The 27953-nt window shown below is 42.3% G+C and overlaps 3 protein-coding genes across 3 annotated transcripts; 2 read left to right on the forward strand and 1 right to left on the reverse strand.

Moving 5' to 3' along the window:
- The first annotated feature begins 2097 nt into the window (after window positions 1-2097).
- farsb (phenylalanyl-tRNA synthetase subunit beta) lies at window positions 2098-13704 on the forward strand. Its single transcript, XM_026376023.1, has 18 exons — window positions 2098-2207; window positions 2598-2653; window positions 2791-2945; window positions 3246-3318; window positions 3450-3565; window positions 4211-4361; window positions 4485-4593; window positions 5016-5086; window positions 5174-5235; window positions 5613-5664; window positions 5776-5837; window positions 6280-6487; window positions 6599-6679; window positions 6769-6861; window positions 7392-7509; window positions 7800-7952; window positions 12115-12262; window positions 12702-13704. The coding sequence occupies exons 1-18, from the start codon at window positions 2150-2152 to the stop codon at window positions 13474-13476; spliced, it is 2541 nt and encodes an 846-aa protein (XP_026231808.1). The 5' UTR covers window positions 2098-2149; the 3' UTR covers window positions 13477-13704.
- Window positions 13705-14186: 482 nt separating this feature from the next.
- On the reverse strand, window positions 14187-22873 carry sgpp2 (sphingosine-1-phosphate phosphatase 2). The gene is made up of 5 exons (XM_026371198.1): window positions 22560-22873; window positions 21801-21962; window positions 17262-17441; window positions 15271-15360; window positions 14187-14918 (listed from the first exon to the last, which is right to left on the reverse strand). The coding sequence occupies exons 1-5, from the start codon at window positions 22776-22778 to the stop codon at window positions 14373-14375; spliced, it is 1197 nt and encodes a 398-aa protein (XP_026226983.1). The 5' UTR covers window positions 22779-22873; the 3' UTR covers window positions 14187-14372.
- A 114-nt stretch (window positions 22874-22987) lies between these two features.
- On the forward strand, window positions 22988-27260 carry LOC113169635 (E3 ubiquitin-protein ligase rnf152-B). Its single transcript, XM_026371211.1, has 2 exons — window positions 22988-23111; window positions 23537-27260. The coding sequence occupies exon 2, from the start codon at window positions 24385-24387 to the stop codon at window positions 25153-25155; it is 771 nt and encodes a 256-aa protein (XP_026226996.1). The 5' UTR covers window positions 22988-23111; window positions 23537-24384; the 3' UTR covers window positions 25156-27260.
- Window positions 27261-27953: the final 693 nt, after the last annotated feature.

Below are 27953 nucleotides of genomic sequence, written 5' to 3' on the forward strand. Positions count from 1 at the left end.
GCGAGGTGGGAGGGAGGGTGAGGAGAGAGGGGGGAGGAATTCCTTGCGTTATGATTGGACTTGTGGAGGTGGCGCGTGCTAGGGGCCGGGCTGGATGAAAGAAGGGCTCCAGTGCCGAGTGCGCGGGTTACTGACGGTCAGAGCGAGAGGCCGTGCGCACGGCGCGCACAGCCAGGCGCGCACACCGCGCTTAGTCTCACAGTCACATCAAGGTATAAAAAGAGGATGTTTAAATGTTAAAGGTTTCATATGTGATGTTTCGGAGCCACACTTTGCAGTTTCTGTGAAAGTGAAGAAGTAATTAGTGGAATTCTCAGTATTTTCTTCGATCTCGTGTAGATGTTATCAGATCCAGTCCAGACCTGTCCAACGTTCCCTGAGTTGATTTGCAGGTGAGACATGAGTACAATGCAGTAACAATTCCGGTTTCGTGTGATTATGGCAGGTATGTGACCATACAACCATGTCTGCTTCAGTGGTGACAAAAGCTGAAGTTCATCTTGACATTATAATTGCACGGTCAAACCAGAATTCACATCCACACCTACATTGATCATGCAGAGCTTGAAAAACATTATACATCCACTTCTTGGTATATTGGCTTGATGGGTCTGCTGAGAATCTTTTGTTTTGAGCCAAATAGAGCCATGTATACACTCCAAAGCCAAAGACACACATGCACTGATAAGTTCCCACTTCCAATCCATCATACTTCCTCTTTATTTTTATTATTTGATATCTACTGCACTTGTTTTCTAGGCCCTAGAATCTAACACACGGAATCAACTTGGCAACCCATTTATTGCAAGCCTGGGCATTCAATGCTAAATGCTTTTAAGCAGAGGATGTAAATCTCATGCAACGTTTCTGTAATGTATGGAATGTCTTTATTCTGCAATATCTGTCATGCAGGGTGTCATGATGGTGCAATAGTTAGTTAGTACTGTGGCCTCACAGCAAGAATGGGTTGTCTGGTTGCCTTATGTTCTCCCCAGATCAGTGTGCTTTCTCCTCTACTCACAACAGGTTAGGTTAAAGGTTAATGGAAGTTTCTAAATTGCCCATAGGTGTGAATAGTGATAGACTGGCAACCTATCTGGGAGGTACCCTACTCAGCCCCATTACAGGCTCTAGAACTCCCATAGTTGGGGAAAAGTGGTTAGGATGAAAAGATGGATAGACCCATCGTTCTATTGTCAAAACATTATGCATTTTTAATGTTGGCCGTAGTGTAGATATAGATATAGAAATTATGGAGCTATGAAAGTGTGTGTGCCACTGGCAGTGTGATGACTCATGCTGCAGTATTTTGCACTGGCACAGTGATATATTACAGAAAAACAGGCTGATGGCAGTCTCTGCCAAACTATTATTGTAAACATTTAACTGTGAAATGTGGCTTGCTGCTTTTCTCATATGGATCATAATAACAATTGCTTGAATGTAGGTGCCATTTATTATACTATAGAGATCTTTGTTTCTATTCATGAATCCTTGTCAATGTGGATAACTCCCTTGTTACTGACTACATCAATATTTGAAGCACATTCAGCCTTTCTTGCCCACTTATCCTGTCCTAGAACTCTGTGCCCATCATCTGTTCTATTTCTTCTCTAAAGTCCTTGAAAACATGGTCTCTAGGCAACTTTTAGACATGCTGGATATGCTGGATAATAGCAACAGATTTGAGGATTTCTAATCTGCTGTCCATCAGAAACACTGAGATTTCTTAAGTTTCTAAAGTGTAAACAATGAGAGCTTAGTGCATACTGATTTTGAATAAGTCAATTTACTCCAATTAGTCTTGATGCTGTATCATAAATGTTTTCTGATTTATTTTATTTGTACACAACCAAATGTATTTAACTGAAACATTAAATCACTGACTATAAATAAAAAAACATTTCATGGCTAATGTTGTTAATCTCATAGTATACTTAAATCAAGACACGGAGCCTCTGTATGAGGTGTTTCTTAGTTGAATAGTATAACAAGAGTAATAAGAATCCGCCTATAAATAGATAGTTTGTAGATACAGGATAGATTCGCCTCTTAAAGTGAGTGATTTTCACTCAGGCACCGCGTCCGGCAGCTACAGCCCGCTGCTGGGGTCCTTTCGTACCGTGCTGGAGGAGGATTAGCTGCCAACATGCCGACTGTCGGAGTGAAAAGAGATCTTCTTTTTCAAGCTTTGGGCAGAACTTACAGTCAGTTTTTTTTAACTGTGTTTCTTAAGCAGTGGATAATTTGTCTGTCTATTTTTTACATAATTCTTTTGGCTATTAAAGCTAAAGAAAGTCCGGGTACTGCCTGAGCCCATGCGTTGATAGTTAGCTTAGCAGCGGCTAAATTTAAATTATTAGCTACTGGCATTAGATACATTAATGCATCTGTTGTATTATAAATGGAAAATAAAACGTTTGTATCCATTGATAATTTTAGTAACAGCTCTCTAAAAAGTTCTGTGTTGAAATCTCTCATTTGGATGTCAGTGTGATTGCATCATTTCCCATAAGTGGCAAAATATTAACTGGGGGGGGGGTACTTAAAGTTATTTAAAATGGCTTTTGATAATGGGTGTTTGTTTTTGGTTGTAGCTGATGCGGAGTTTGACGAACTGTGCTTTGAATTTGGGCTGGAGCTGGATGAAATTGTGAGTAAATGACTTCAAAGTTTAACCCACACTGTTTCCTAAAATAGTTTGACTTGTCATAGGAGGAAATAATACAGTTATGCCTGTGGTAACAATGACTTGTAGACATCTTTCTGCTTTTTTTTTTCCAATTACAGACGTCAGAGAAGGAGATAATCAGCCGAGAGCAGGGTGACTCCAAAGCATCAGGAGCTTCTGACATCATTCTGTACAAGATTGATGTACCGGCAAATCGCTATGACCTGCTGTGTCTGGAGGGCTTGGTCCGTGGTCTGCAGGTCTTTAAGAATAAGTAAGTAGTATCCTGCATAGTGAAGGGGACAGACTCCTGTTGTTTTTGGTGATTTAAAACTGTTTTCACATATGCACTCTGGACTCCAGAGAATCAGGTCTGGACAATGCATGAAATCAGCTTAAGAGTGTAAGGTTGATGCTAAGTGCACAAGTAATACTTAGTGCTAACACAACACAGAAACATAATGCTCTAATTTAAGAAGGATGAGATGTTTTGGTTGTGTCAAATTTGTTTGAATATCGTGCTTTACTGTCCATAGTTGCTTTTACTATAGCAGTCCTATTTGTTTTGTTACAGGTTGGAGGCACCTCGCTACAGACGTGTCAGTCCAGTCAGTGGGGAGGCTCAGAAGCTGATCATCACTAAAGAGGTGGGATTGTTTTATGGTTAACAAATAGTAATGCATTAAAAGGTTAATGGTGTGAACTTATTGATTTAAGTCACAAGTCAAAAATCTGTGTGTCACAGTGGTAACCAGTTACTTTATTTTTATCTGCACAGACGGCGGCAGTGCGACCGCATGCTGTGGCAGCAGTGTTGAGGAACATCACCTTCACACAGGAACGCTATGACAGCTTCATCGAGCTGCAGGAAAAACTCCACCAAAACATCTGCAGGTAAGAACAGATGAAACACTAACTACACCTGCAAATCTGGAATACCATCTGCCACCTTCCACTTAGCAATGTTTTTGTAAGTTACTTAAGTGTTTCATATCATTTGTGTAATTTTTGTTAGTTAAACCTTGTTTACTTTACTTTCAGTGCCACTTTCTTTCATACACTTGCACTTTTCCAGTGGGAGTCATAAAAACAGTTGCTAGAAGCACTTTGCAGATGCCGACCTATCCAAGGTGTTTAACTGGCACTTCGCATTTTTCATTGAAATATCTTATTGTGTCTCTTTTCACATCTGGCAGATACATATAGATTCCTGTAACTTAGTAACTACAAAGTGTTAGCATCTGTTTATGTAATGGTCCATACTATTCCACACTGTTATCAAGTGCCATCTGTCTGTCAGGGGCAACTACTACAGAATGTAATTGCCACCCCAATCTATTATACAGACTGCCAGAAGAACCATATTGTGGCACTGCCTGACATATTCCTTCATTACAAAAAACATGGCCGTTGTAGTGTAGCGTACTCACTGAAAATGCTAAGTGTCAGGCTACAAACCAGGGTATAAAACACACCACTATGATCATTTTCAAATAGCTAAGAAAGGAAATATTAAGAAACACTTAACATTTTTTGTAGGAAGAGGACGATCGTGGCTATTGGGACCCATGACCTGGACACCATCTCTGGTCCTTTCACATATACAGCCAAACCTCCTGGAGACATCAGCTTCAAACCACTGAACCAGACTAAAGAGTACACAGCTACTGAGCTCATGAGCCTCTACAAGGTATACAGCCACCTGACTGGATGCCGGTCAGATGAGCGTCTTGCTTGTTTGTTTGTTTTGTTTTGTTTTGTTTGTTTGTTTGTTTGTTTGTTTGTTAACCCAGCGTTCTTATGGTTCATACAGACAGACAGCCACTTGAGACATTACCTTCACATTATTGAAGACAAACCTGTGTACCCAATCATTTATGACAGCAATGGCATTGTCCTGTCTATGCCTCCCATTATTAATGGTGAGTCCTCTCTATATCCTAATTTCTGAGTTTCTTTTCTGTGTCTGTTGCACATTATAGATACTTTATCATTTACATTTTGTCATTTTAGCAGATGCTTTTATCCAAAGCGACTTACTAGTCAGGTACAATGCAAAGGTAGGGTAAGCATAATGAGATCTTACCTAAGAACCCACTACTGGAGGTAGGCCAAAACCGAGATTTGATCCCCACATGTCCCCCGCATGTCCCTCACATGGAGGGCGGTTATCTCACCGCTATCTTTTACGAGCGTCAAACCAAGCAAAGTTTGTCTTTCTTTTTTTTCGATACAGAAGGAAAAATAGATAAAATATGTTGTGGAGAACATACTGTATGTCTAATGAAATAAAAAGGGAAAAAATATATAATAACATGGTTTCAATTTTTGTTTTTATTTGTAGGAAACCATTCAAAAATCACCTTAAACACAAAGAACGTCTTCATTGAGTGCACAGCTACAGATTTGACCAAGGTAGGCTGAGACAGAGGAGACCAGAAAAATCAAATCTATCACTGATGTCCTTGAAAAACTGACTTAAACTTGACCATATTCCTCCAGGCAAAGATTGTCTTGGACATGATGGTGACCATGTTCAGCGAGTATTGTGCAGAGCCTTTTACGTAAGTTACAGTCCTAAAATCTAGAAACTGACAGTAACTGGGAATCCATGTCAGCATTTAAAAGTGGAACATGATGAAATTCTGTTGAAATGTATTGTAATAAAAATTCAAACTTACTCACAGCAGAAAATGATTGGTTTGAAACCTTGAAACTGTTTTCACATCCTGGTCATTGAGCGTCATTGAATAAACATTAACTGTGACCATCTTCCAGTGATTTCTCTCCAGCATATTGTAAAGTGGCCTTCGTGCACTTCATAGCCTTTATTCTACAATATTTCCTGTTGTCTTTAAATATGCCCAGCATTAGTAAACTGCACTTAACAATAATGGATATATTTTAATATTTTCTTCTTTTTGTTTTTTTGTTCTTTCAGAGTAGAGAAGGCTGAGGTGGTGTACCCAGATGGCAAGACCTGCATATATCCTGTACAGTATTTACACCAATCATCTTATACTTTGTTTTTGTTATTAAATGTGACATGAATTTCTTCTAATATCTTTTAATTCCCTGTGGTTGTTCTATGGTTTGTGTTTCAGGAGCTGGCTTACAGGAAGGAGAAACTATCCGGCGAGTTTATCAACAGAAAAGTTGGCATCAAGTAAGTTATTTGTACCAATTCAGTAAAATACCCAAGATAATTCCAGATATATAAAAAAGCTGTGTATGAGGTTTGAAGCAATACAACATTCACTAAATCAAAGCTTTCGATGAGTTAGGGGATGTGACAGTCATGGATATACAAGATACAAGTTACATTAAAGAATGTTTCAGATGACATGGATCTAAAAACTAAATTGGCATGCAATGATAATTATACTATGAACACAGCATCATGTTAGTTTTAATTATGTATTTTTATTTTAGTTGATTCCTGCAACATGAGCTATTTAAACTAGATTTCTAACAAAGTCGCACAGAACAGCCACTGACCTATTGGGCAGACTTACCTACTCTGCAGGAGGTTGGTGTCAGTGTGTCCTCAGAAACTTGATAAATCACACCTTTCACTTAAAAGTGATAGTTTCATTTTCCCCTGACAGTGAGTCGACAGAGAAAATCGCCCAGCTGCTGACCAGGATGTGCCTCCGCTCCCAGGCTACCGGTGTTGGCGATGAGATCGAGGTTGAGATCCCGCCCACGCGATCCGACGTGATCCACGCTTGTGATATCATGGAGGATGCCGCCATCGCCTATGGTTTCAACAACATACCTCGCACCACACCACGCACCTACACGATAGCTAACCAGGTAGCTGGGGATTCTTCTGTGTGTGTAGGTTTGATGTATGTGTGAATAACCAAAAGAAATTTTGTCTCATCTCATTGTGTGTTCTTGTATGTTTGCTTTACATGTTCACAGCTCCCACTCAATAAATTGACAGAGTTGTTGAGGCAGGATCTGGCAGCTGCTGGATTCACAGAGGCCCTCAATTTTGCCCTGGTAAGCTAAAGAAAGACACACAAATACAAACGCTTTGTTTCTGTTTCTTTTAAATATTCAAAGGAATGTGTCCACCTCTCTTTCTATAGTGTTCTCAAGAAGATATAGCTGATAAGCTTGGGAAGAAGATTTCAGAAACCAGAGCAGCTCACATTTCTAACCCCAAGACGGCGGAGTTCCAGGTAACTGTTAATATCACAGAGTCCTCAAGTAAAACTGTACATGGAAAACATTCATTTTACCCTTGGATCATCACTTGAAAAAAGAACTTTGCTAAATATCTTCCTTTATCCTTAAAGGAACATTAGGTAATGTATTTACAATTCTAAATTATAAAGTGACTATTATAGATCATTAGACACTAGAGAAACATGCTAAGATGCTAAGTTGAACTATTAGCTTCTCAGACAACAATGCTACAGCCTGTACATTCTCTCTTTTTTTTTTTTTTTGTTCACCTGAAAACCGACACACATCAATAAATTGTTCAGAAAAGCTCACATTGATCCAAATGCTACTATAATATTAAAAATACATTTAATTAAAAACATTGGTGTATCAGAACAATGGACAACTGTTTTGAATCCAGCCAGAACTATGTTGTTGTACTCTCTATAAGTTGCAGTGTTCTTTTTCCAGTAGAGGGAGGTCTCCTCCTTTGTAAGAGCCTTGTTTCCAATTAATCCACTGTTGTTGTTGTTTTCTCCACCAGGTGGCGCGCACCACCTTGTTACCAGGCTTGCTGAAAACCATAGCTGCTAACAGGAAGATGCCTCTTCCTCTGAAATTGTTTGAGATATCTGATGTGGTGCTGAAGGATGAGACCAAAGGTAGGTGTCTTACTGAAGTGATAATCACTTAGTTTTAATATAACACATACATGTGGACCTCCTTGAAATTCTATTTGACTCTTTTGGAAACAGTGTAAGATTGATCATTTCAGTCAGAAGTTCATAATAACTGGTCAGTATGTAATATGATGATTTAAATTCAGATAATGAATAACCTGTTTCTTTTCCCCAACACATAAAATTGCCTTTAGTACTGGAATGCTGATTGATATTAAACAAAAAAAGTATAGCACTTCACAACCACACTCTCTCCTGATCCCATCAACCAGATGTAGGTGCAAGGAACAGCCGGCGTTTCTGTGCAGTTTATTACAACAAGAATCCGGGCTTCGAGGTGATCCATGGCCTGCTGGACCGGACCATGCAGCTCCTAAAGGTGAAACCTGCCCATGGAGACGGCTACCACATCCAGGCTGTAGATGGTAAAACACTTTGGGTGATTGGAGGGGTGGAAAGTACCAATTAGAGCTGTAAAAATCTATCTTAACCTTTATACAGAGAAGAGAAAATCCTACAACATGTTTATGTACAAGCTGCTAAACAAAAAAATCTGGGTCACATGAGGTTAAAAGCCACATTTTGATGAGATTATGTAAATCCAGGTCACATCTGTAGCTGTACACTCAATGAAGAATGTGTTAATAGTAACACAGTTTACTGTACACAGTAAATACATGTTGTACATTTCCACTCTTAAAATGGAAACATCAGAATCCTAACCTTAACAAAATGACAAGTAACAGGTTTTATTTTGTTTGTCTCTGTAAGGAAATTTAACATCTGCAGGAAAACGAGTTTACTCCTTCTGAACAACAGTATTAAGTTTGATTTGTCTTTTTGTTCTACATCCAAACTGAAATTTATTCATCTTACCCTAATAAATCAGGATAACGCAGGAATCTCTCAATTCACACTTCACACGATAGGAGAAACCGAATTGCATTGATGTAAAACAGTCTTTGATTATTTTGCTGAATAAAAATCAAAGCTGTCATATCAGCACTTGAGATTCATGGACTGCAGGCCAAGAACTCATTTGAGACAACTTCATTGTGTCTCTGATGAAATGTGTTTGTACAAGAGTGCACATTTTTCTCTTAAGTCACAGTGAATTAGATCATTAGGTCAGTCATGTTGCATTAGTACAGGTCTGTTAAGACTTTTGATGAACTTTATTTTGAAAAGCAGTTTTTGTGGGTTGCACTTACATTTTATCTTTTCACAGTGCAGTCACACAAACCAGTGGTGACATGTGATTGGCACAGTATTGCTTGGAATGAAGTTGTATGTTAACAGGAGACAGAACTCAGTTTCAGTTTCATCTTTCTGATGCCGCTGATCTGTTCCTGTGAGATTAGTAATCAGAATGGTTCCACTTGAGGATCTGAAGTATTGTCGTCCAATCTGCATGCATTTTCACTTACATTTTCCCAGAGAGACTCTCATACGTACATCTTCTCTCTCAGCCCCATCGTCCTGCAGCTTTTTTCCCCCTCTCCCCTTGGCTTACATGCTCCAAGGTCACACTGCAGGACAACTACTCTGGCTCTGCTGGGCCATTCAGACTGCTAATCAATGGGCTCAAGTATCAGTGAATAGAGGATGAAGGCACACAGGGGAGTGGATAAAGGAATGAGATTAGACTAGAGAGTGCAGATAAGAGGGTGGGGGGGTACTCGAGAGCGACAGAATGACGGCTGGAGGCGTAAGCGAGAAAGGGCACGAGAGCATGTAAAGTCTGCAGTGTGGGAGAATGCATGGGACTCACGTCACCCACTGCAGTGTTGAGCAGCGAGACAGATTGGCACATTCAACACTCACCCACGAGTGCTTAGACTGTCCATCTGACAGGCACACACACTTTTCTGGAAACTCAAATGGACACACTATCATGGTGCACTCTAATTCACAGCAGGTTACTGGACACATACACAGTCAATCTTAGGCTTTTTTTCCACACTCTTTGCACCATTAACGTAATTCCTCCTCTACATACATCAGCATGTCCTTAACCCTATTACAAGGTCATGACCCTATCTAAGAGCTCACCTTACATAGACACACGCCCTAAGGATGTGTCAGTCAGCAGGGTGCAACAGCACTACAGCTAACTCACCATCACATGCCAGCCAAGAGAGCAAGTGGCCGAGGGAATACATGTCAGCTGAGTTTCCTCCACTCAGCCGAGGGAGAGGGATGAAATAATGAGTCGGGGGATCAGAAGTGGAGGAAGAAACCACTTAAGAGACAGATGCCTGTGTTTCACTTAACAACTGTGTCCAATGCAAGGTCTTGGCCCATATATAGTCTTTGTTAGGAAAGAGTCTATTCGTGTGAAGCTTTTGTTCAGTAATTGACCTTCAGTATTAGGTCTAGATATATTTTAAAAGGTTTGTACTCATGTCGTAGGATTCAGGCTTTGGTTTGCTGATATGTATAGGTTTGTTAAGATCTATACCAATCTATCTAATGACACTTTTTTTTTTTTGCCTCTGTGGAGGAAGTGAAAACAAGTTCTGATTACTGCATCAATAGTGAACATGTTCGCTATTATTTCACTGAGAAACATAAGCATTCATTTGTAGTTGTATTTCTGGCCAGACATGTAAATTCAATATTGACTTTTTAAAATCCATGCTGGCTCCTGAGGGAAATATGAGACTCTCTCTTGCTGCTAAATTCTCCACAATGTTCACCAGGTCGTCTCACTATGTGTGTGTCGGCTGTGAGGTAGTGTATAGTGTTTTTTTTTTTTATTATTATTGAAAACGAGTGTCTGCTGTGGCCAAAAACAACACTTTTCCACAATTGGACCAACAAAACAGTAAAGTTGCAGAAATTTGAAGCCGATTGCAGATTTAGGAATTCTTCTCCATGTCGTCGATTTTAATCCAGGTGATGGTGATGAGTTGTGACACTTTTATTACAAATGTATTGATCATACAGCTATTCTGATTAATTTGATCAAATTTGTCAGTCAAAAATACCAAATATTGCTTTCTTCAGACGCTTTATGAATCAGCTTGGAATCAGCGTTTATTATTAATTATTTTCTAAGAATTTATAGTCAGTCAATTAATTAGTGTCAACATCAACACAATATTCAATTCTCAAACCCACTAAAACCCAGTTTTTGTGGGTGTCAGTAGTCCCTTTATATAGGTTAAGGCTCTGTGTAGTAAAATAGTGAGAATTCAATGGCAAAAAGATGCCAGTGATATTGGTTATCTGATATAACCACCTGACTCTCCTTTCCACTGAGCTGGAAGTTGGAGGCGAGTGGGCGAAAAGTGGCCTGGTCAAGTGTAGGATTTTCATTGACTGATTGGTTATTTAAGACCAGAACTATTTATACAGTTGCCTCGGCATCCCACTCATGGTATAAGTAGGTGACGTGTGAACTTGTGACGCAGCTGCATACACCTAATAGATACAGGAGCAGGCATCTCAAATAAATGGCGGAATTTCTCTGCTTTACTCGCCACTTCAGCCACACAAACACACTTGAAAGTAAAGTCTGTGTGTTTTGTGAGCCTTCATTTATAGTGAGTGAGTTAGTGAACATCTAAACACTGGGCTCTGGAACCCATTAGCAAGGCAGCGTGGGAAGAAGCAGTGCACTATGGGAGAAATGCCCATGTCTCAAAGTGTGGGGCTGTTGTCATAGCAACCCCTGTATCTCTGTGAGTGTCTGACAGGTCCGTCTTTATTTTGCATGTCACTGTTTTTGAGCAAAGTGAGAAAATGCCTGAGTATTTTCATCAAAGTATTAATAGAGTCTCTTTTTATCCGTTTACTCCTGACACTTACACCGCACTGCCCAGTGTGTGTGTGTGTGTGAGTGAGAGTGTGTGTGAGAAAAGTGGCTGTGACAGGAAAACGATTAGTATGACATACCTGCAACATTTTTTGCATAAGCAATGTTCTTTTTCCTGCTCAGTCAGAGATTAAGTCCAGCTCACAACCAGTCTATGAATGCACTCTGATGCACAGACAGTAATGCCATTTAGGTTTCGGGTTTGTTTGGAATAATTAATGTAAAGCTGATCATTAATAACCAACGTGGGTGAACAAACATCAGGAGAATCAAGGAACAAGAAAGGCAGCACAATACCACCCACACAATGACTGACTCATGATCTGTGTGATGTGATGGGCAACAAACATTGAAGCTGAGCTCTTGATTACAAATATGTCATTAATAATTAAAAGCATTAATACGCTGGCAGTAAAGTAGAAAGAAATATCTGAACAAAGTGCACACATAGCAACTGTTCGAAGAGGCAGACACATGATCCAAGAAACAACAAGATGGAACAGATGGCATATTAGATAGTAACACACTGGCCAAAAATAGTTTGTCAAGATACAAACAACTTAGTGGAGGTGATAATTGTTCTAAAAGGACGATAAGAGGATGTGAAGTAGAAACAAAGTATTGGTATTGGCAAGGAGAGGAGGAAGTGGGCTGGGTGTAGGTGTTACCTGATAAATAATTTAAGGCTGATATTAGTTATGTGGAAGTGATGCCACTTCGAGCTGTTGTCTTACAAAAAGTAATGATTCTGTCTTCTTTTTTATTAGATTCAACCTTTTTCCCTGGTCGCTGCGCCGAGATCTTTGTCCATGGAAATAGTGTAGGGCGTCTTGGAGTCCTCCACCCAGACGTCATCAACCGCTTCGAGCTGACCATGCCCTGCTCTGCCCTGGAGATGGACATCGAGCCCTTCCTGTGATTTCACCTTCCTATACTTAAATCCCTATGCAGAAATTAAATGCCTGTTTCTATTGTCTGATCAAAACAGAAAGCAATGACATTTGTTGGGATGATATGAGGCTTGAAATATGTTAACATTAAAGATAACATGGTGTATGAGGTTATGTAGTTATCTAATTTAATGCATGGTAAAACTAAGGGATAAATCTATGTAGCATGCTAATTTAGAGTCAATGCTTTTTAATATCAATTTTTTATTCAATTTTTTTTTCTTTTACCAAAAGCCAAATTAACGAGACTTCACTGTGTTTGTGCCATGAATGGTGCACGTCTGTGTGTGGGCTTGTACGTGCATGTCTGGTCTTGATTAAGGTTGCTTGTGCCTTGGGGTTAGTGAATGGTAATTAAACTCAGTGACTCATTACCTGTTGCTTTGTTGCCTTGGTTCTTCCAGTGGCCACACTGCTGAAATCCAGCTCACACATGACGTCCCCATGCAGGAAGTCATCAAGCACAAGTTTCCCATGCAAGATGAATCCCGGCAGGCTTCGGCCTCCCACCCAACCTCTTCAAAAACTGTGTTTGGTGACCTGAGCACGCCAGCCGGTCTTAAAACTCTCAATGATTTCCTGGCGGACAAAAGCTACATTGAGGGCTTTGTGGCATCCCAAGCCGACATTGCAGTGTTTGATGCCATCTCTTCTGCTCCCTCGCCAACCTTCTGTCATCTCCAGCGCTGGTACAACCACATCAAGACCTTCCAGAGAGAAAGAGCAAGCCTGCCATCAGCCAGTAGACAGTTTGTCCTCCCAGCTACTCCCCCTGCCTCGACAAACACCAGCGACGATGACATTGACCTATTCGGCTCGGACGATGAGGCAGAGAGCGCAGAGGCAGTTAGAATCAAGGAACAGCGCCTTGCTGAATACGCTGCCAAGAAGTCCAAGAAGCCAGCTCTGGTCGCCAAGTCCTCCATCCTGCTTGACGTCAAACCCTGGGATGATGAGACAGACATGTCCAAGCTGGAGGAGTGCGTTCGCAGCGTCAGAATGGACGGGCTGCTGTGGGGGCAGTCCAAGCTGGTCCCAGTGGGCTACGGCATCAAGAAGCTCCAGATAGGATGCGTGGTAGAGGATGATAAGGTGGGCACAGATCTGCTGGAGGAAGCCATCACCGCCTTCGAGGAATATGTTCAGTCTGTGGATGTGGCTGCCTTCAATAAGATCTGATTCATACATGCACAGAATTAATTTGCTGAATGGTACCATCTGATTTTCAGTGTTTTCTAGCCTTGGCTTAACAAAGGTGACAGTGTGAAGATTGTTCAGTAGCTTTTCCACAGTCTGTGTAATACAATAACCAAACCTCAGGTTCTTCATTTCTATTTATCTTTTGATGAAGTATAAAAAATCCTGCCATCAAACATTAATAAAGGCTGAATTTTGACTCTGCTTAGATCTTTTTAGTTCTTCATTTTGAGGTAACTAGTACACAGACTTGCACATGTCCAGTGATGCTTTCTTGTTATTCAGGAGATTGTTGCAGCCAATAGCCTCCCATCTATGAAAATCACAGGCACATAACAAGCCATCTTGCAAATGAAGTCTGACAGGTGCTCTGGCCTTACTTCAAACTGTACTGTAGCAAAGGGAGATTAACACTTTCACTTCTGCTTAGTCAGCCCAGAACCTCAAGTAAACAGGCTATTGTACTGTATAGTACTACCTGTTCTATTAAAAACAACAGATGACAAACAAGGTTAGTAAAATTCAGTTAAACTGGTTTTGATTGTTCTTGATTGGTATAAGCTTGTCTCACTCAAGGAGGGGTTCTCCCACGAAATGAAAGGGAATTTGCATTGCGGCATGCTGCTTCTGTAATACACAAGACTGCAATGATGACGCCTACGCAGCTGAAACATTCAAACTCAGACTCAAAGTAAAATTGCTATGGGAGCAAATGTTTTATTTGCTTACAGGTCAGTCACAAGCACATTGTTGTGAATGTTTCCCAGTGACAACGTATAAAATAGTTAACTAAAAATTCACACAATGAAATAACTGAGGTACATTTTTTGCAATTGCTATTTCATGTCATTGTATCAGTCTTGTTGTATGTTAACGGGTCATAGCAATCCCAACATAATGAAAACTCTATTGACCAGTATAGAGTTGACAAGTCCAACAGCTGTGTATGTAGCAAACTTACACGGCACTTCAATCTCTCTCCTCCTCCTGGCACTGTCGTCATGTTTTGGCACTCTGTACCAAAAATACAGCAACTGGAGACTCAATGATTTCATTATTTGACGGGTTCCCACTAAGGCTATAACTCCTAAAATAAAGCGGACAGAACCTAGTAACAGAGCGTTTGCTGTGAGTGCGGGTAGGGGCACAGGTAACGCTTCCTGGGGCTCGAATGTCTGCCCAAGCTGTGCGTTCACCCAGTATCCTATGGAGCACCCAGCCCCTACTCCCAGGATAGTTGTGGTGTCCCCCCGCGTAGTGCTGTAATGGTCGAGCTCTGGGTATGTGTAGCTGAGGAAGAGGAGTACCACCAGTGCCACGACGGGAGAGATGGAGCTTGTGAGCTGGAAATGGTCAAAGTTTTCCCAGTAAGGGTAGGTGAAGAACACAAGACCGCCTGCGATTAAAGCCCCAGAGATCACATCCTGAAAGTAGAATGATGTCAGAGAGTTACCGGGAATAATTAAAGCAGTTGTTTGAGATATATTTTTGCAATGAGCAAACCAGTTAGAAGCCAGGTGCTGCTTGATTTTCTGGTTTTAATGTTGTGTTTAATGAACAGCAGTGAGAGTGGCATTAATCTTAGCATCTAACTGTGAATAAGCACATTCCTCAAAAATGCAGGGATACCTTAGGTTCAGCAGTAAGGTCATGACACATCATGCAAAGAGTCTACGAGTTTTGCATCAAAGCCTTAGACAATTAAACCAGAAACATGAATTATGAATCCTGTGTTGTGCTTCAATGTTTTATGCCGTCTGTGTGGAACTCACTCACCAACACCGAATGCATGCCAGTGTACAGGCGGCTCAGACACACCAAGGACGACAGCGTCACTGCCATCAGAAGACCCACCTCAAACTGGAACTGAGGAACAGAAACTCACTGGTATCACCAATCATCACAGCGACTGTAGATACATCAGATACATCCTGGTACATAGCATTCCCTGATGTAAGTGACAAAAAGATTTGATCTGATACGTACAATGTCCTGTGTCACATGCCTAACATTCTGCACATTCCTCAGTGCAGGGACAAAGACAGAAGTGATCCTCTACTTTTCAAAACCTTTCTCCTCATAGATTGTGATCAAATCATCCATTCGTCAATCTTCCTAAGGTTGACGAGTAGCTCCTCTCTCTGCCACTAGTTCATTCTGTCTGGTTGACGTACTGTCTGTCATCAAGTTTCTTGCTCCTTTATTCTTTTATTCCTCTCCCCTCCCTCCTTTACCTATGGCGGCAGGTTTTGTTCCCACCTCCATTTCAATGACAGTGAGAAGAGAGGCCTTGTATAGTCATTCACCTCCTCCATCCTCCCCTCCTGTGCACCCCCTCCTCCCTGCCTTTTTTCCTGTGTCTTTTCCTGCCTTTTGCAGCTGGAAGCCTATTCACTGGTAGTTCATGAAGAGAGGTTTTTTAAGAATGGCCACAAAGGATGCCAGGGACAGGAGGGGGTCACTCTGTGATTGACTGTCGTGACCTCTGACCTGTTCTGGGAACAGGGTGAGTTGCCTCAAGGCCTGGTTGCTATTCACGAGTGTCTGCAACAGGCTGCTAGTCGTCTATAGCTGTGCATGCTCTTTTCTTTCTAAGGGGAATGTCAGGCCACAGTTAAGTGCTGTACTGTACATGGGTCCCTCAGTGTTGCCGGCATGAGTTCTATGACCTTGAGAACAGCAATGTAAAAAAATAAAAATCATAAGAGCAAGCTGAAATGATCCGACAACAAATCAGTCTGACATCAGTGGAGACCGTGAGCTACTAGCTTATGGATTTAGACTCAGTCTTCATTAAAACACAGTGCTTGATTAAGACGGCCTATGATTGAGCCACTGACTGGTTTATTGACTTGGCAGTAGTGTGGGAGAGAAAGAGGGGAATAGTAAAGAGTAGGAGGTGGAGACGTGGACTGACAGACATTGACTCAGTCCAGTCCATCAGGAGACCAAACAGCAGCTCAGCGGGTGTGCCTGATGGTGACTGATGGTGACTGCGGGCCCCGCCCCTCCCTGCCTTTTGTCCAACAACTCCATCAGGACTCACTGATGGACAGGGGGGCCACTCCCTTCATCCCACTCAGATACCAGTGAGTGGGAGTCTGCCATCCACAGACTCCTGGTACATCACATGCAACCTCACATTCAACACTTTGACTGGAGAGAAGCTGCTCATTGAGGTTGACTAATGGAACGGTTACTAGTGCCTTTCTAATCCAACTTAACAAATATGACTAGCATTATGTTATGAGATGTAATGCGTTCAGGCTTATAAATATAATAGATTATCTATGTGAGCTGAAGTTAAATATTGACCACTGTTAGACAACAGTGATTGCACTGTACAGCTTTGAGCTAAATGCTCTCCTTGATCATTTCGTCTCCATCCTCTCCTCCTGGTATATTGACTCGCTCCCATTCTCAGTTAATGCTGTGACCTGTGTTGCTCTTTGCAGACAAAGACTGTGAGATGCAACTGAAAACACAGAAAAGCTGGTTTGTTCTACTGAGATTATTTTGTTACACATTTAAAAACAGTTAAATAGTGTGATTTTTGTAAGCACGTGCTGCAGCTCACCCAATGAGCAGGTTTACGATGCTCACCTGTATCCTAGAGGGAGCGCTTAATAACAAGGTGAAGGAGATGGCGGTGGCGGCCATGGCGTGAGTGGAGGGAAGACCGTATTCTGCATCAACACGTGTTAAATAGTGTGATTTTTGTAAGCACGTGCTGCAGCTCACCCAATGAGCAGGTTTACGATGCTCACCTGTATCCTAGAGGGAGCGCTTAATAACAAGGTGAAGGAGATGGCGGTGGCGGCCATGGCGTGAGTGGAGGGAAGACCGTATTCTGCATCAACACGTGTCTCCAGCTTAACCACAGGGGGCGAGAGAGGGCGGGGCAGCTTCAGCAGATCCTTCATCACCTGGCCAACATACATCACCACCTAAAAGAGAAGATGAAGTACCTGACGTTCTTCAGTGGGCTTCCATAAATGTGTATTATGTTGAATTACACATTCATACAAATTCTACAGAAACAAAAAATGTGAATTTTATAGCGCTTAAAGGGTCCAAGTATATTTTTGGTGCAACAATAAAGATATTAATTTACATAGAAATACCAAAAAAGACCACAGACAAGTGCTGCCATGTGTGGGAGCACATGTGCAAAAGCAGCTAGAGAGAGAGAGGATGATAAAATAATGAGTAGAGGAAGTCAAATCCTGATTAAGCTATGCTCTAAAACTAACTACACTCACTCATAAATAAGTAATCGCCATTTCCACTCAAAAAGAAAAAAGGGGGAAATAAAAAAATCTGAGTGGAGAACCAACCCTGGAACACAGTGCAGACGCTGCAGTCGTACGGTAACAAAATCTATTGTAAGACACTGAGAACTGCGAACAGGTTTGCTGACACAGCGTCTTGAGCTGGTGGGATGAGACACAGGGCTCTTGACAGAATGACACAGTCAGTGCAAGGTGTGTGGTGGTGTATAGGTATTGGTGTGTGTGTGTGTGTGTGTGTGTGTGTGTGTGTGTGTGTGTGTGGGTGTATATTCTGCTGCTATTCTCTTTCATGAGATCCCCAGCGGCCTTCAGAGGGGCAGCCTGCTCCAGCTCCAGGTTTATTTAAAGCTCTGCGTTGTATATTTAATGAATGGCTGTCTTAGCGAGGAGCAGGGAGGCAGCGCACAGCAAAGGAGCAGGACACTAATGTGTGTGTTTAAGGGCGAGGATAGAGAGGCTGTTATTATCATCTCTACTGACACCGTAATCACAAAATGCTTGTTACCATGGTAAGTAATATGAAAGTACATTTACTGACCTGCTGTTAGTGCAGCAACTTGTGAAAACACAAAGACATGCAGCTAGAAAGAAAAGGGGGGTGGGGGGTGGTGACAGAGGCAAGAGCAGAAATTAACACTAAATTACCCAAGCTATGTCGACACCAGAGCATCGCTTTGTCTCATTTGTGAGCCACTGGGAATCAATAGTGTAGGTAGAAATTGTAGTGTGGAGCCTGACTGCAGCCACAAGAGAATGAGTGAGGTCCAACACTGATGCTGGCTAGTGAGGCCTGACTCACAGCGTGCCACGTCATTCCCAAGGTGTTTGATGGAGTTTAGGTCATAGCTTTGCCTTTTGCTGGTAGATCTCAGATGTCTAAATTATTTAAGTTTGTATAAACAGATAATACGCTATTGAACAAGTATTCACAAACAGAGGTCACCCCATCCTATCTGCAGTCAACAATAACGTCACCAAATAATGAAAAATAAGATACAGAAATATAAGAAATACAGAACGTGTGTAAATCTGTCTACAGCAGGTTGTTCTCAAAACTGAGAGACTGCAAGAGAGGCCACAAAGACACCTGTGGAGTTCCAAGCTAATACAGCTGAGATGAGCAGACAACAAGAAAAGCTCTTCACCTGCTTTCACCGTTGATGTTAAGGTAACCTAATTAAACCTTTTAATTCTAGCTAGTACTGAAAGGGTAGGTAACCCATTGTTCAGGAAGTAGTTACATTACTTACTTACTTACTTAAATCATAATGTTAAAGACAAACAAAGGAATGAAGTGGACACTACACAGACAATGACAAACCCATGAAGCACCTCTTCACCACTTCAGTCACCATGACTGTGTCTTCATACAACAAACCATACTGCGCGTACATCATCCACTTCAGTCCAAACACCCCACCCTCCCCACCCAACTCTCACACAATAAAGAGTTCACGACCAGCACGATATGGCACCCAACGACTCCCTCCACCTCCTGCACTCAACGCAAACATCAGACTCAAGTGCCTCCAGTAAAGAAGAGAAGTCAATGTCTTGCTTATGACTTTCTGAACACAAGTCACATCAAAGGTGTGACCCAAAGAACAGTCTGGTCACATTAAGGGACAAATTGAAGACAGGTCAAGAGACACGCACAGACAGTAGCAGAGTGTGTGTGTGTGTGTGTTTCTCGTGAGTAAGTGCATTGATTGAGGCTGAGGGAGATTTGGACTTTGATCTGTCAACATGTGGATTACAGTTAGTGAAGTATGTGAGACTGGGTGTGGGTGTGGGTGTGGGTGTGGAGAGGGTCTACCGCTCAGGTCACTGTTTGATCAGAGAGATTCACAATTTCTTTGTTTTGCTCCACAGCTCAAATAAAAAAATGATTAATAGCTGGTTTTGCTGCTTGTTCCTATTTTGTGGTGCCTAACAGCCCAGTGACCACCGAGGAGCTGCAATATAAGGTTATGATAACAGTAAGCTCTTCTTCAACACTGGTGAAGTTATATCAGAGGTTCTCTAATAATATGCTGCAGCTTGATTTGTACAATGGGTATTTTGGAGTCATGCCGCCGCCCACTCTCTTAAACTGAGAAGCGCAAATTTGAGTTCTACCATAATATGAATGTGGAGACAATATGCTAAATACACACAGCATTTAGTGAGATGTCCTTATCAAAGCAGCATATTCAGTTGTTCTTCTGGGCTCAGTTTTAAAGTTGAGCTCGTGACTCAATGAGTCATGGCTGACCTATTAAACGACTTACAATCTCTCCTGTTTTGTACAGTTAAGTGTCTTTTTTTAATCATATAATATAGATTAATACTGTCATTTACATTATTATTTATTTGTTGCTCATTTTATGATTTTTCAAATCACTGACTTTAAGGAATAACAAGAAAGCTGCATCTTCATTCTAGGCCACACTGACTAACTCTGAGCAGGTTTTGAGAAAAGCCTTACTAAAAATCGTATTTCAAAAATGATGTCAGGGCAGGGACACACTCAGTGTACACTCTATTATTCCCACACAGGCCATGGTTGATGGACTGCCAGCGACTGGATAGCTGAAAGGGTTTTGTCTTCTGAGAATGAACTGACTTTCAGTTGTTCAGTTTGACCTTCTCCTGTCAAATTAGAATAACTCATCATTTTTACCACATGTGGTGGAAACTCATGCACGCCCCTTTCTAAACATACTTTGTATCTTACTGTATGCCCTCTGTGTCATTAAAAGTAGAAACTTAAATGTTGACATTCTAGACAGCACAGTGAGTGTATGATTTACATAATACAACACTACAGTGATGCTATACAACACTGCTGTGTAATTCATGGCCATATGGTAAATGACAATCATTGTTTTCTAAGAAAACCAAAGTCACCCTGTAAGTAAAACCAACAGAAGGTGGTGAAGGACATAGGGGTGTGTGTGTATAATTTGTGTGTTTGTGTCATTAATAGGCCCGAAATGTGTTTGCTCCAACATACCATAATTTGGATGGATACACTTTAGTTGTTGGCATGAGGATTAGCCAGCTTTTTGACTGTGCGTGAGAGACAGAAGAGACAAGAGAGAGTGAATAACCCTCCATGAACCTTAAATAACTCCACCAGTACAATGATGGGGTCCTGTTAGAAGTTTAAAGTGCTGGACCATGCGCCCTGAGGGCTGACAGGACCAAATGGCCCAGAGAGAGAAAGCTCAGAGCAATGATGAGGCCAATAAAACACCCTGCTGGTAGAGCTGGAGGGGGGGGAGAACACAGAGTAAAGCTGGTAATGTCTAACTAGAGGGAGGGCAGTTAGCGTGTTTCGTAGGCTAGATGGGATATATGAGCATGAGTGTGTGTGTTGCTGTTAATGTGTGTTTGCAAGAAGTTCACACAGGGGCCTGGTGTAGTCAAGATGCCAGAAGAATGGCATCCCGTACCCTGAGGGGCCAAACAAGGGGTTCAGACACAGGGCACCCACCAAGCGCTCGCGGCGGGGACACAAAGGGCACAAAAACACATCACACACTCTGCAGGGGTGAGTGTGTATGGCTGTCTGTGTCTGTCTGTGTGTCTCTACAAGTGTCAAATACACTCCTTCTGGGATCACGCTTGACATGTTTTCAGGGTCTCTTGTCATAATGTACTGGATTCTGTCAGAATAAACATCTAAAGGGGAGATTTGTCTTTTTTTTTTTCCACTGATCTGTCCTCATGTGTGGCCTCTCATCGTTAGTCCCTGGTCACACTGGCCCCAGTGGCCCCCCAGGCCTGGGGATATGTGGACAGGATGGTGTCAGAGACAGGTCACTGAAGGGGGAAAGGGATGAAAGGAGGTTGAAAGGTGAAGAGAAGAAGGCAGACACGCAGCGAGAAGAGAGGTGGCTTTGTGGACTGACCGGACATCAGACTGAAGACTTGTGTTTGTGCGTTTTGAGGTGGTCCGACATGTTCTCACACACACACACACACACACACACCAGTCTCCTACACATGCATTCTGCGTGTGCGACTTACCGTCCACATGTTGACGAGGCGTCGGCACAGGAAAGGATCCAGGTTCCAGTGAATGCAGGGCAGACAGGTGATGTAGAAGATTTCATGACCCAGGCCTGACGAGAACAGGAAGAGGAAGTACAGCAGCCAGTTCCTCACTTCATACCGAGGCCCATCGGAGTTCTGCAGAGAACAAACACCTATCAGCAAGGCCTGAAGATGAGAGCTCAGATTTACATCTATCAGCCAACCTTTTTCACAGTTTCTGTACATTTCATCGTTCATAGCACAGTATAACAGCCAGCGAGCCAAATCTTCTTCCGGCAATTAATAAAGGAAGCACGCAAACTCATACCAAACAAAGTCTAATGCTATGATGGGGGAACACTATGAGGGTCATTTGTCAACAGGTAACCAACTCCATTCACAATATCAATGACTTATACGTTGTTAAACACCGTTCTCACTTCAGCAGACACAAGAATGTAAACATCCACAGATGAGCTTTGTGGAGAGGAGGATTTAGTGTGTGACAGACGCCCTGACAAACAAGAAAAGCCAGTCACAGCTTGGTTTGCGTAACATGTAAACAGAACTATAAATGATCGTTTTAGCTCCTGATAGTCCACAGTAAACCTGCAGTGTAGGAGCTCTAACACCAACCAACTGTATATTTCATTATTTTAAAATTCATCTTAAATGCTGTGGGAATTAAAGTCACGTGGTTTCACTGCCACAGTCGACCGGTCTGGTTTAAATTAAACGTGGTGAAGGACTTACACCAACAACACATCCATTCTCTGTGTACTTATAGTTTGAATTGCTGTCCCATCCTCCCTTCCGTCGTCCACATGGTTTGTCGGCGTACACCCGCGCTCCTGACGGGGTGGGCGTCCTCCCCCGGCTGTGATGGGCGGCTTCGACCAGGTAGAGTCCGCATCGTCTCTGAAACCGGGCGACGAGCTCCGGGTCATGAAGGTAGGTCAAGAGCTCCGGCATGTCAGGAGGAAGAGACGGAAGGGCTGGGCCAGGCCGATGTGGACTTACTCAGCAGGGAAGGCAACGGCAGGTGAACATCCCAAGAGTGAAGAGCTGCGTGCAGGTGAGCCTGCTGAGCCTCAGGTGTGCGCAGGGGGCGGGTCTATGAGGGGGCGGGACCGATGGTCTTCAGCAGCAGTAGAAGCTTGTTCAACCTTTGTACTGGGTTGGTGTAGGTTTTATGCCTTTTATTTATAGTAAACGGAGGGAGGATTTGTTGCATGTCCATGGTTGCAGGGCACTGGTGTCTCTGTTTCTTCTTTACAGTTCTGAGAACTTTAAACTGACTAAAAGGTAAGTGAGTGAGGATAAATCATGGAGTTGATGTTCAACATGAGACGTGAAATAGAAATGAAACCGTGTCAGCTGTCTTTGCGTAGAATCCTGTTATATATGTTATTAGAGGCACAAAGCACAAACAAAATGTCCTTTAATTTGTTGATCTCATAACCTGTTGTTCTCCATTTTTCACACCCATGTCATATGTGGTGCTAAATATATATAAATATTTTTAGGCCATATAAATATAGCCTTTGGATTTGTATTTTCCCAAATATAATATTTAAATAGTTTGTCATCAATAGAGTCAAGTGGACATAAATAAAATAAAATAAAAAAACACTTGACTGCACTCTGGGCCAGCTTAAAATAATGAATCAGGGAATTTAGGATCTACTATAATTTGTACAAACGTCTAACCACATCATTTGATATTGTAGATGGAAGTGTAACAGCTGCCTCATCATGAGACCAGAATTAATTATCCTCTGGAGAAACCGAAGCAGAAGGTTCAAACAATTACCTGGAAACTATTCTATAAAATGAGCCTGTTTGTTTCTTGGCTTGAGGTAGAGGTACATGACTGTATTTCTGATAGTGTGTAACTCCAGGTTATTCCATACAGTGCTTTTATTACACTTTGGATCTGCTTTCTTTATGTCAGGTAAGACTCTTCTCTTTTTAATTGATTATATGACAGTCTATACCAGCCACTGCTCCTACAGGCTCTCTGTTTAGAAGTTTTCTTGATACACTGGGTGAGTTTTGATGCTCTTTGTTAAAGGGAATAGGGAATTGACGCCCCCATCCTATTGTCTAACATGCTCTACGTAATTGTGAACGAGCACTGCTGTCATAGCTGCTTCCTGCAGGACCAGAGCACTGAAAACAACAACAACAAGTCCACACTCCCTCTCTTTGACAGGACTTTAAGGCGACACATCGCCCACTCTCTCTCTCTCTCTCCCTCTCTCCCTCCCTGTTTTGTGGGATGCTCCGACCCTCTGGATGGATGAGCTCTCGCACCGGAGTTACCACCATTACATCATCTATTCCCACACAGCCGAGCACGAGATGAGAGCTTTTTTTTTTTTAAATATATATTTAAACGGGATCCCGATCATCTCTTCATAAAGGAAGCTGTGGGGATTATAACGACACAAACAATGTCTGCGGGGATGATGGCGATTCAATGAACGGGGAGGAGAGGGGGGGAGAGAGGAGGAGAGAATTGCACCGTCATCAGCATCTGTCCGCCAGCTCCCTTTGTGTTCACCGGAGAATGTGAATGGCGAAAGATGACATGGCAGAGGTAGATTTGGCATCAAACGGAGCGGAACCCCCCGGCGAGGCCTCCTCGGCGTTTCCCTATGAGGAGTATGAATGCAAAATCTGCTACAATTATTTCGACCTTGACCGCCGGGCTCCTAAGATCTTAGAGTGCCTGCACACGTTTTGCGAGGAGTGCCTGAACACGCTCCATCTCCGGGAGGAGCGGCCATGGCGCATCAGCTGCCCCGTCTGTCGCCACCGGACTCCGGTGCCGGATTATCGGATACAAAACCTGCCCAACAACACCAAGGTGACAGAGGATTTTCCGCTTTACATCGACTCGGATCCTCTGCCTCAGGACGCTCTGCCGCCGTACCCTCCGCCGCTGCACCCAGCTCTTGTCGCCCTGCGCAGGGAGGAGGCGTCGGGGACGTCCAGCGCCAGCCAGGCGACCCCCTCCACCACCGTGTCAACGGCCACAACCCTCTCCCAGGACTCGGTGCGCTACGATAGCTGTCAGAGCTGCAAGAGGGTGGCGCTGACCACCGGCTGCGTCTGCGTGATCTTCTCCTTTTTGTCCATGCTGGTGTTACTGTTCATGGGCCTGATCTTTGTGCACAGTCACAGCATTCCTCCCTCTCCGGCGGGACCCATTTGCTTGTCGGTTGCCAGCATCCTGGCCATGTTCTCTGTGGTCGTCACATGGCTCATCTGTTGGCTCAAATACAGACCGGACCATGAGACAGGCCGCTCATCTGCCACCAGTAATTCGCGGAGAAACGCCTGACAGGGTGCTAGAGTAGGCTACTGATGGAGATGTGGTGTGGGTGTGTGGTTGTGTACATAGTACTGTAACAGATAGACCTACTCCTGCTCCCTTTACTTTTTCTAGGAATAAATCTTGCCCCAAATGGCCTTTTTCTATCAGTATAGCAAACACCCAAAGGTCTTTATGTTGTTTGGAGCAATAGGCCAAGACGTCCCTTGATAATCTGTTCCTTAAATTATGCACTTGAATTTGCAGTACACCCAGTTAGATGAGTCTCTTGATGGGTGGACGTAAGCCTGAGACCCTGGAGTTGGTCTAAGCTGTGTCTGGTTTCATGGCTGAATGTCAAGTGCTCATTTCCGGGGTTTGGCACCCTCCCCAATCCTATATTGCTAAATAATATGCATATTTCACTTAACCACTCACTGTATGATAACTGTCCCTGATGATTCACTCTTATATGTCAACAAAGCACGATTCTGCTGTACAGATATTTGGCAACGTTCACTTCTGGGTTTTCAGGTAATGGACTGGTTTTCATGGAGGCTTATGTGTTTATGTGAAAAGCCCCTGAAATGTGATTCCATTACAACGAATCCACAATCCAAGCTGTAAATAGTCTACAGATGAGTACTGAGTGGAACAGGATGGGTGTAATCGTGGCTTTTTCTTGAACACTTTCTGAATCCTTGTGCTTTAACGTATCCTACAGGGCGGCACTGTTTCCATTGTCAAAATGGAAATAGCACCTCTTCCAGGCAAAGGGTTACAAATTAGCTTGTAATTTTGATCCTGTGTTTGGCTACTTTTGTGCATGTTAGGCTACTGAAAGGTTTTTAATTTTCTAATTGAAGGGACATTGTGTCTCCTGACTTGTGTGCCTCACCTCATTGCTGAATGAAGCAAATCTTCACTGTAATCACAGGCCTCCTGCCACTGACAGCACCCAGCTGGGGTGTCGGCAGGGAATTCCTCCTCCTGTCACATCATTTACACAGCAGAAATTGAAAACAGGGTTTCCAACATGGAGCACTTTTTTTATACTTATAAAATGGGAGTGTGTGCGGGTGGGTTGCATCAGGCTTTAAAGAGAGGTCAAAGACATATGTGTCTATAATAAGTATTAAAACTGGTATAAATCTGGCTAAAGTTTAATTTTCAGCTGCTTCCAAGTTCAAGTTCACCCCTCTGCTTCCTAAAAAGCGACATAATAATCTTTCTTTTCCTGTCTGACATGGTGAACAGCTTGGTTCCTCTGAGAGTGTCAGGGGTCATAATCACCTCCTGAAACTTAAAGCTTCCCATGAGCAGTGGCTGAGACCAGAAAGCGGTATTTTATACAGTCTTTTCATTTACTAGCACAATGCAAATATTATGTTTACCAAACTAAAACTTAATATAATTAATTTTGTAGTTTCCCCTCAGCTTGAGACCGACAAGCTGAAAGTCTAGGGTCGACAGTGGGCATACTTTTTGTTAATTATATTACTGTGAAGCATTATTCTGTGTATATACTTCTTGGTACAATGTATACAATTATTTATTTATAATCCTTGAACATGGCAGATGGCGATTCCTTATTTATGGTGCAGTGTAAAATCCTCATGTTGACAAATGTGTTGATGTGGTCGATGGAGCATGTGACTTGCACTCCTGTGTTATGACCTGGCTACCAGACCTTCCTGACAGCATTTAGAACAGAATTGGGAGGTGATTCGGCCAAGGTGGTTTAAGCAAAGAGCTTGCCCTTGGACACTTAGGGTATCCCCACCTCACTGCACAGGGAAAAGGCAAAAAAACAAAACAAACAAACAACAAAACACTTTGACATGATTCTTAAACCTCTCCTGTCTGATTTCCAATGCTTGCTTCAATCATTCTGCTCAACCTTTTTCCAACTTCTTGCACTTTCGCCCTCTTATTTGACATGAGTAATAGGGTTAACCTTTGACTAATGTAACCACATCCTATTTATTTCAGAGGACCTAGAAAATGTTGTTGTTTTTTATGAGAATCTGTGGTTGTTGTTTAAGTAACAAATGTATTTGCACAAAGAAATGTTCTTTATGTGCTGTTTTACATACATAAACACATTTCAGTAATAAAGGAAACATTAATAACCATTGCATTCATCCTTTGTCTCAGTATATTGAGTCCAGCAGATGATAGAAAAGCCTGTTACCAAGGCTCTTTTTTAGCATGCCCACTCTTACATAATGATGGGTAATAACTTGAACGTGATCCAATTTGACACATTTAGCATCCTGCTGTGCATCACATATGCCCCCTACTGGTAGACACGGGATGCTACATGCTGTAAAAAAAAAAAAGGGAAATCCCAAGCCTCTCTGTCAGCTTGGTTGAATTTCTCATGTAGGTGCAGTTGTGTAAACTTCTGGTGGCTAAAGCTTGATTATAAGTAAATACATTTTTCAAAATGGGCTGCATGCTGATGCACTTTTAATATCACAGATAGAGATTTGTCATAATGTTTAGCAGCTAATACAAGACTCCCTTTATATTTGACTTAAATTAAGCCATTGAGCAGTCACATTTCCTCTCATAAACAAACAGAATAGATAAAAAAAAAAACCCATGTTGATTCACCATCTAATCACTGGCGACTATTTAGGACTCACATACTTTACAACATGTATTAACCAGAAGTTCCTCGACCCATAAATTAATACAGCCACATGGTGTATTTGCTCAAATAATATACCTCCATGTGCTTTTTCATCTTTTCAGCACCACCTGAACAACTCTCTGTGGACGGATTGCTCAGTTCAGTGCAGCAGCACAACACCAACGCCTGT

This window comes from Anabas testudineus, chromosome 13 (genome assembly GCF_900324465.2).
Source record: "Anabas testudineus chromosome 13, fAnaTes1.2, whole genome shotgun sequence".
NCBI lineage: Eukaryota > Metazoa > Chordata > Actinopteri > Anabantiformes > Anabantidae > Anabas > Anabas testudineus.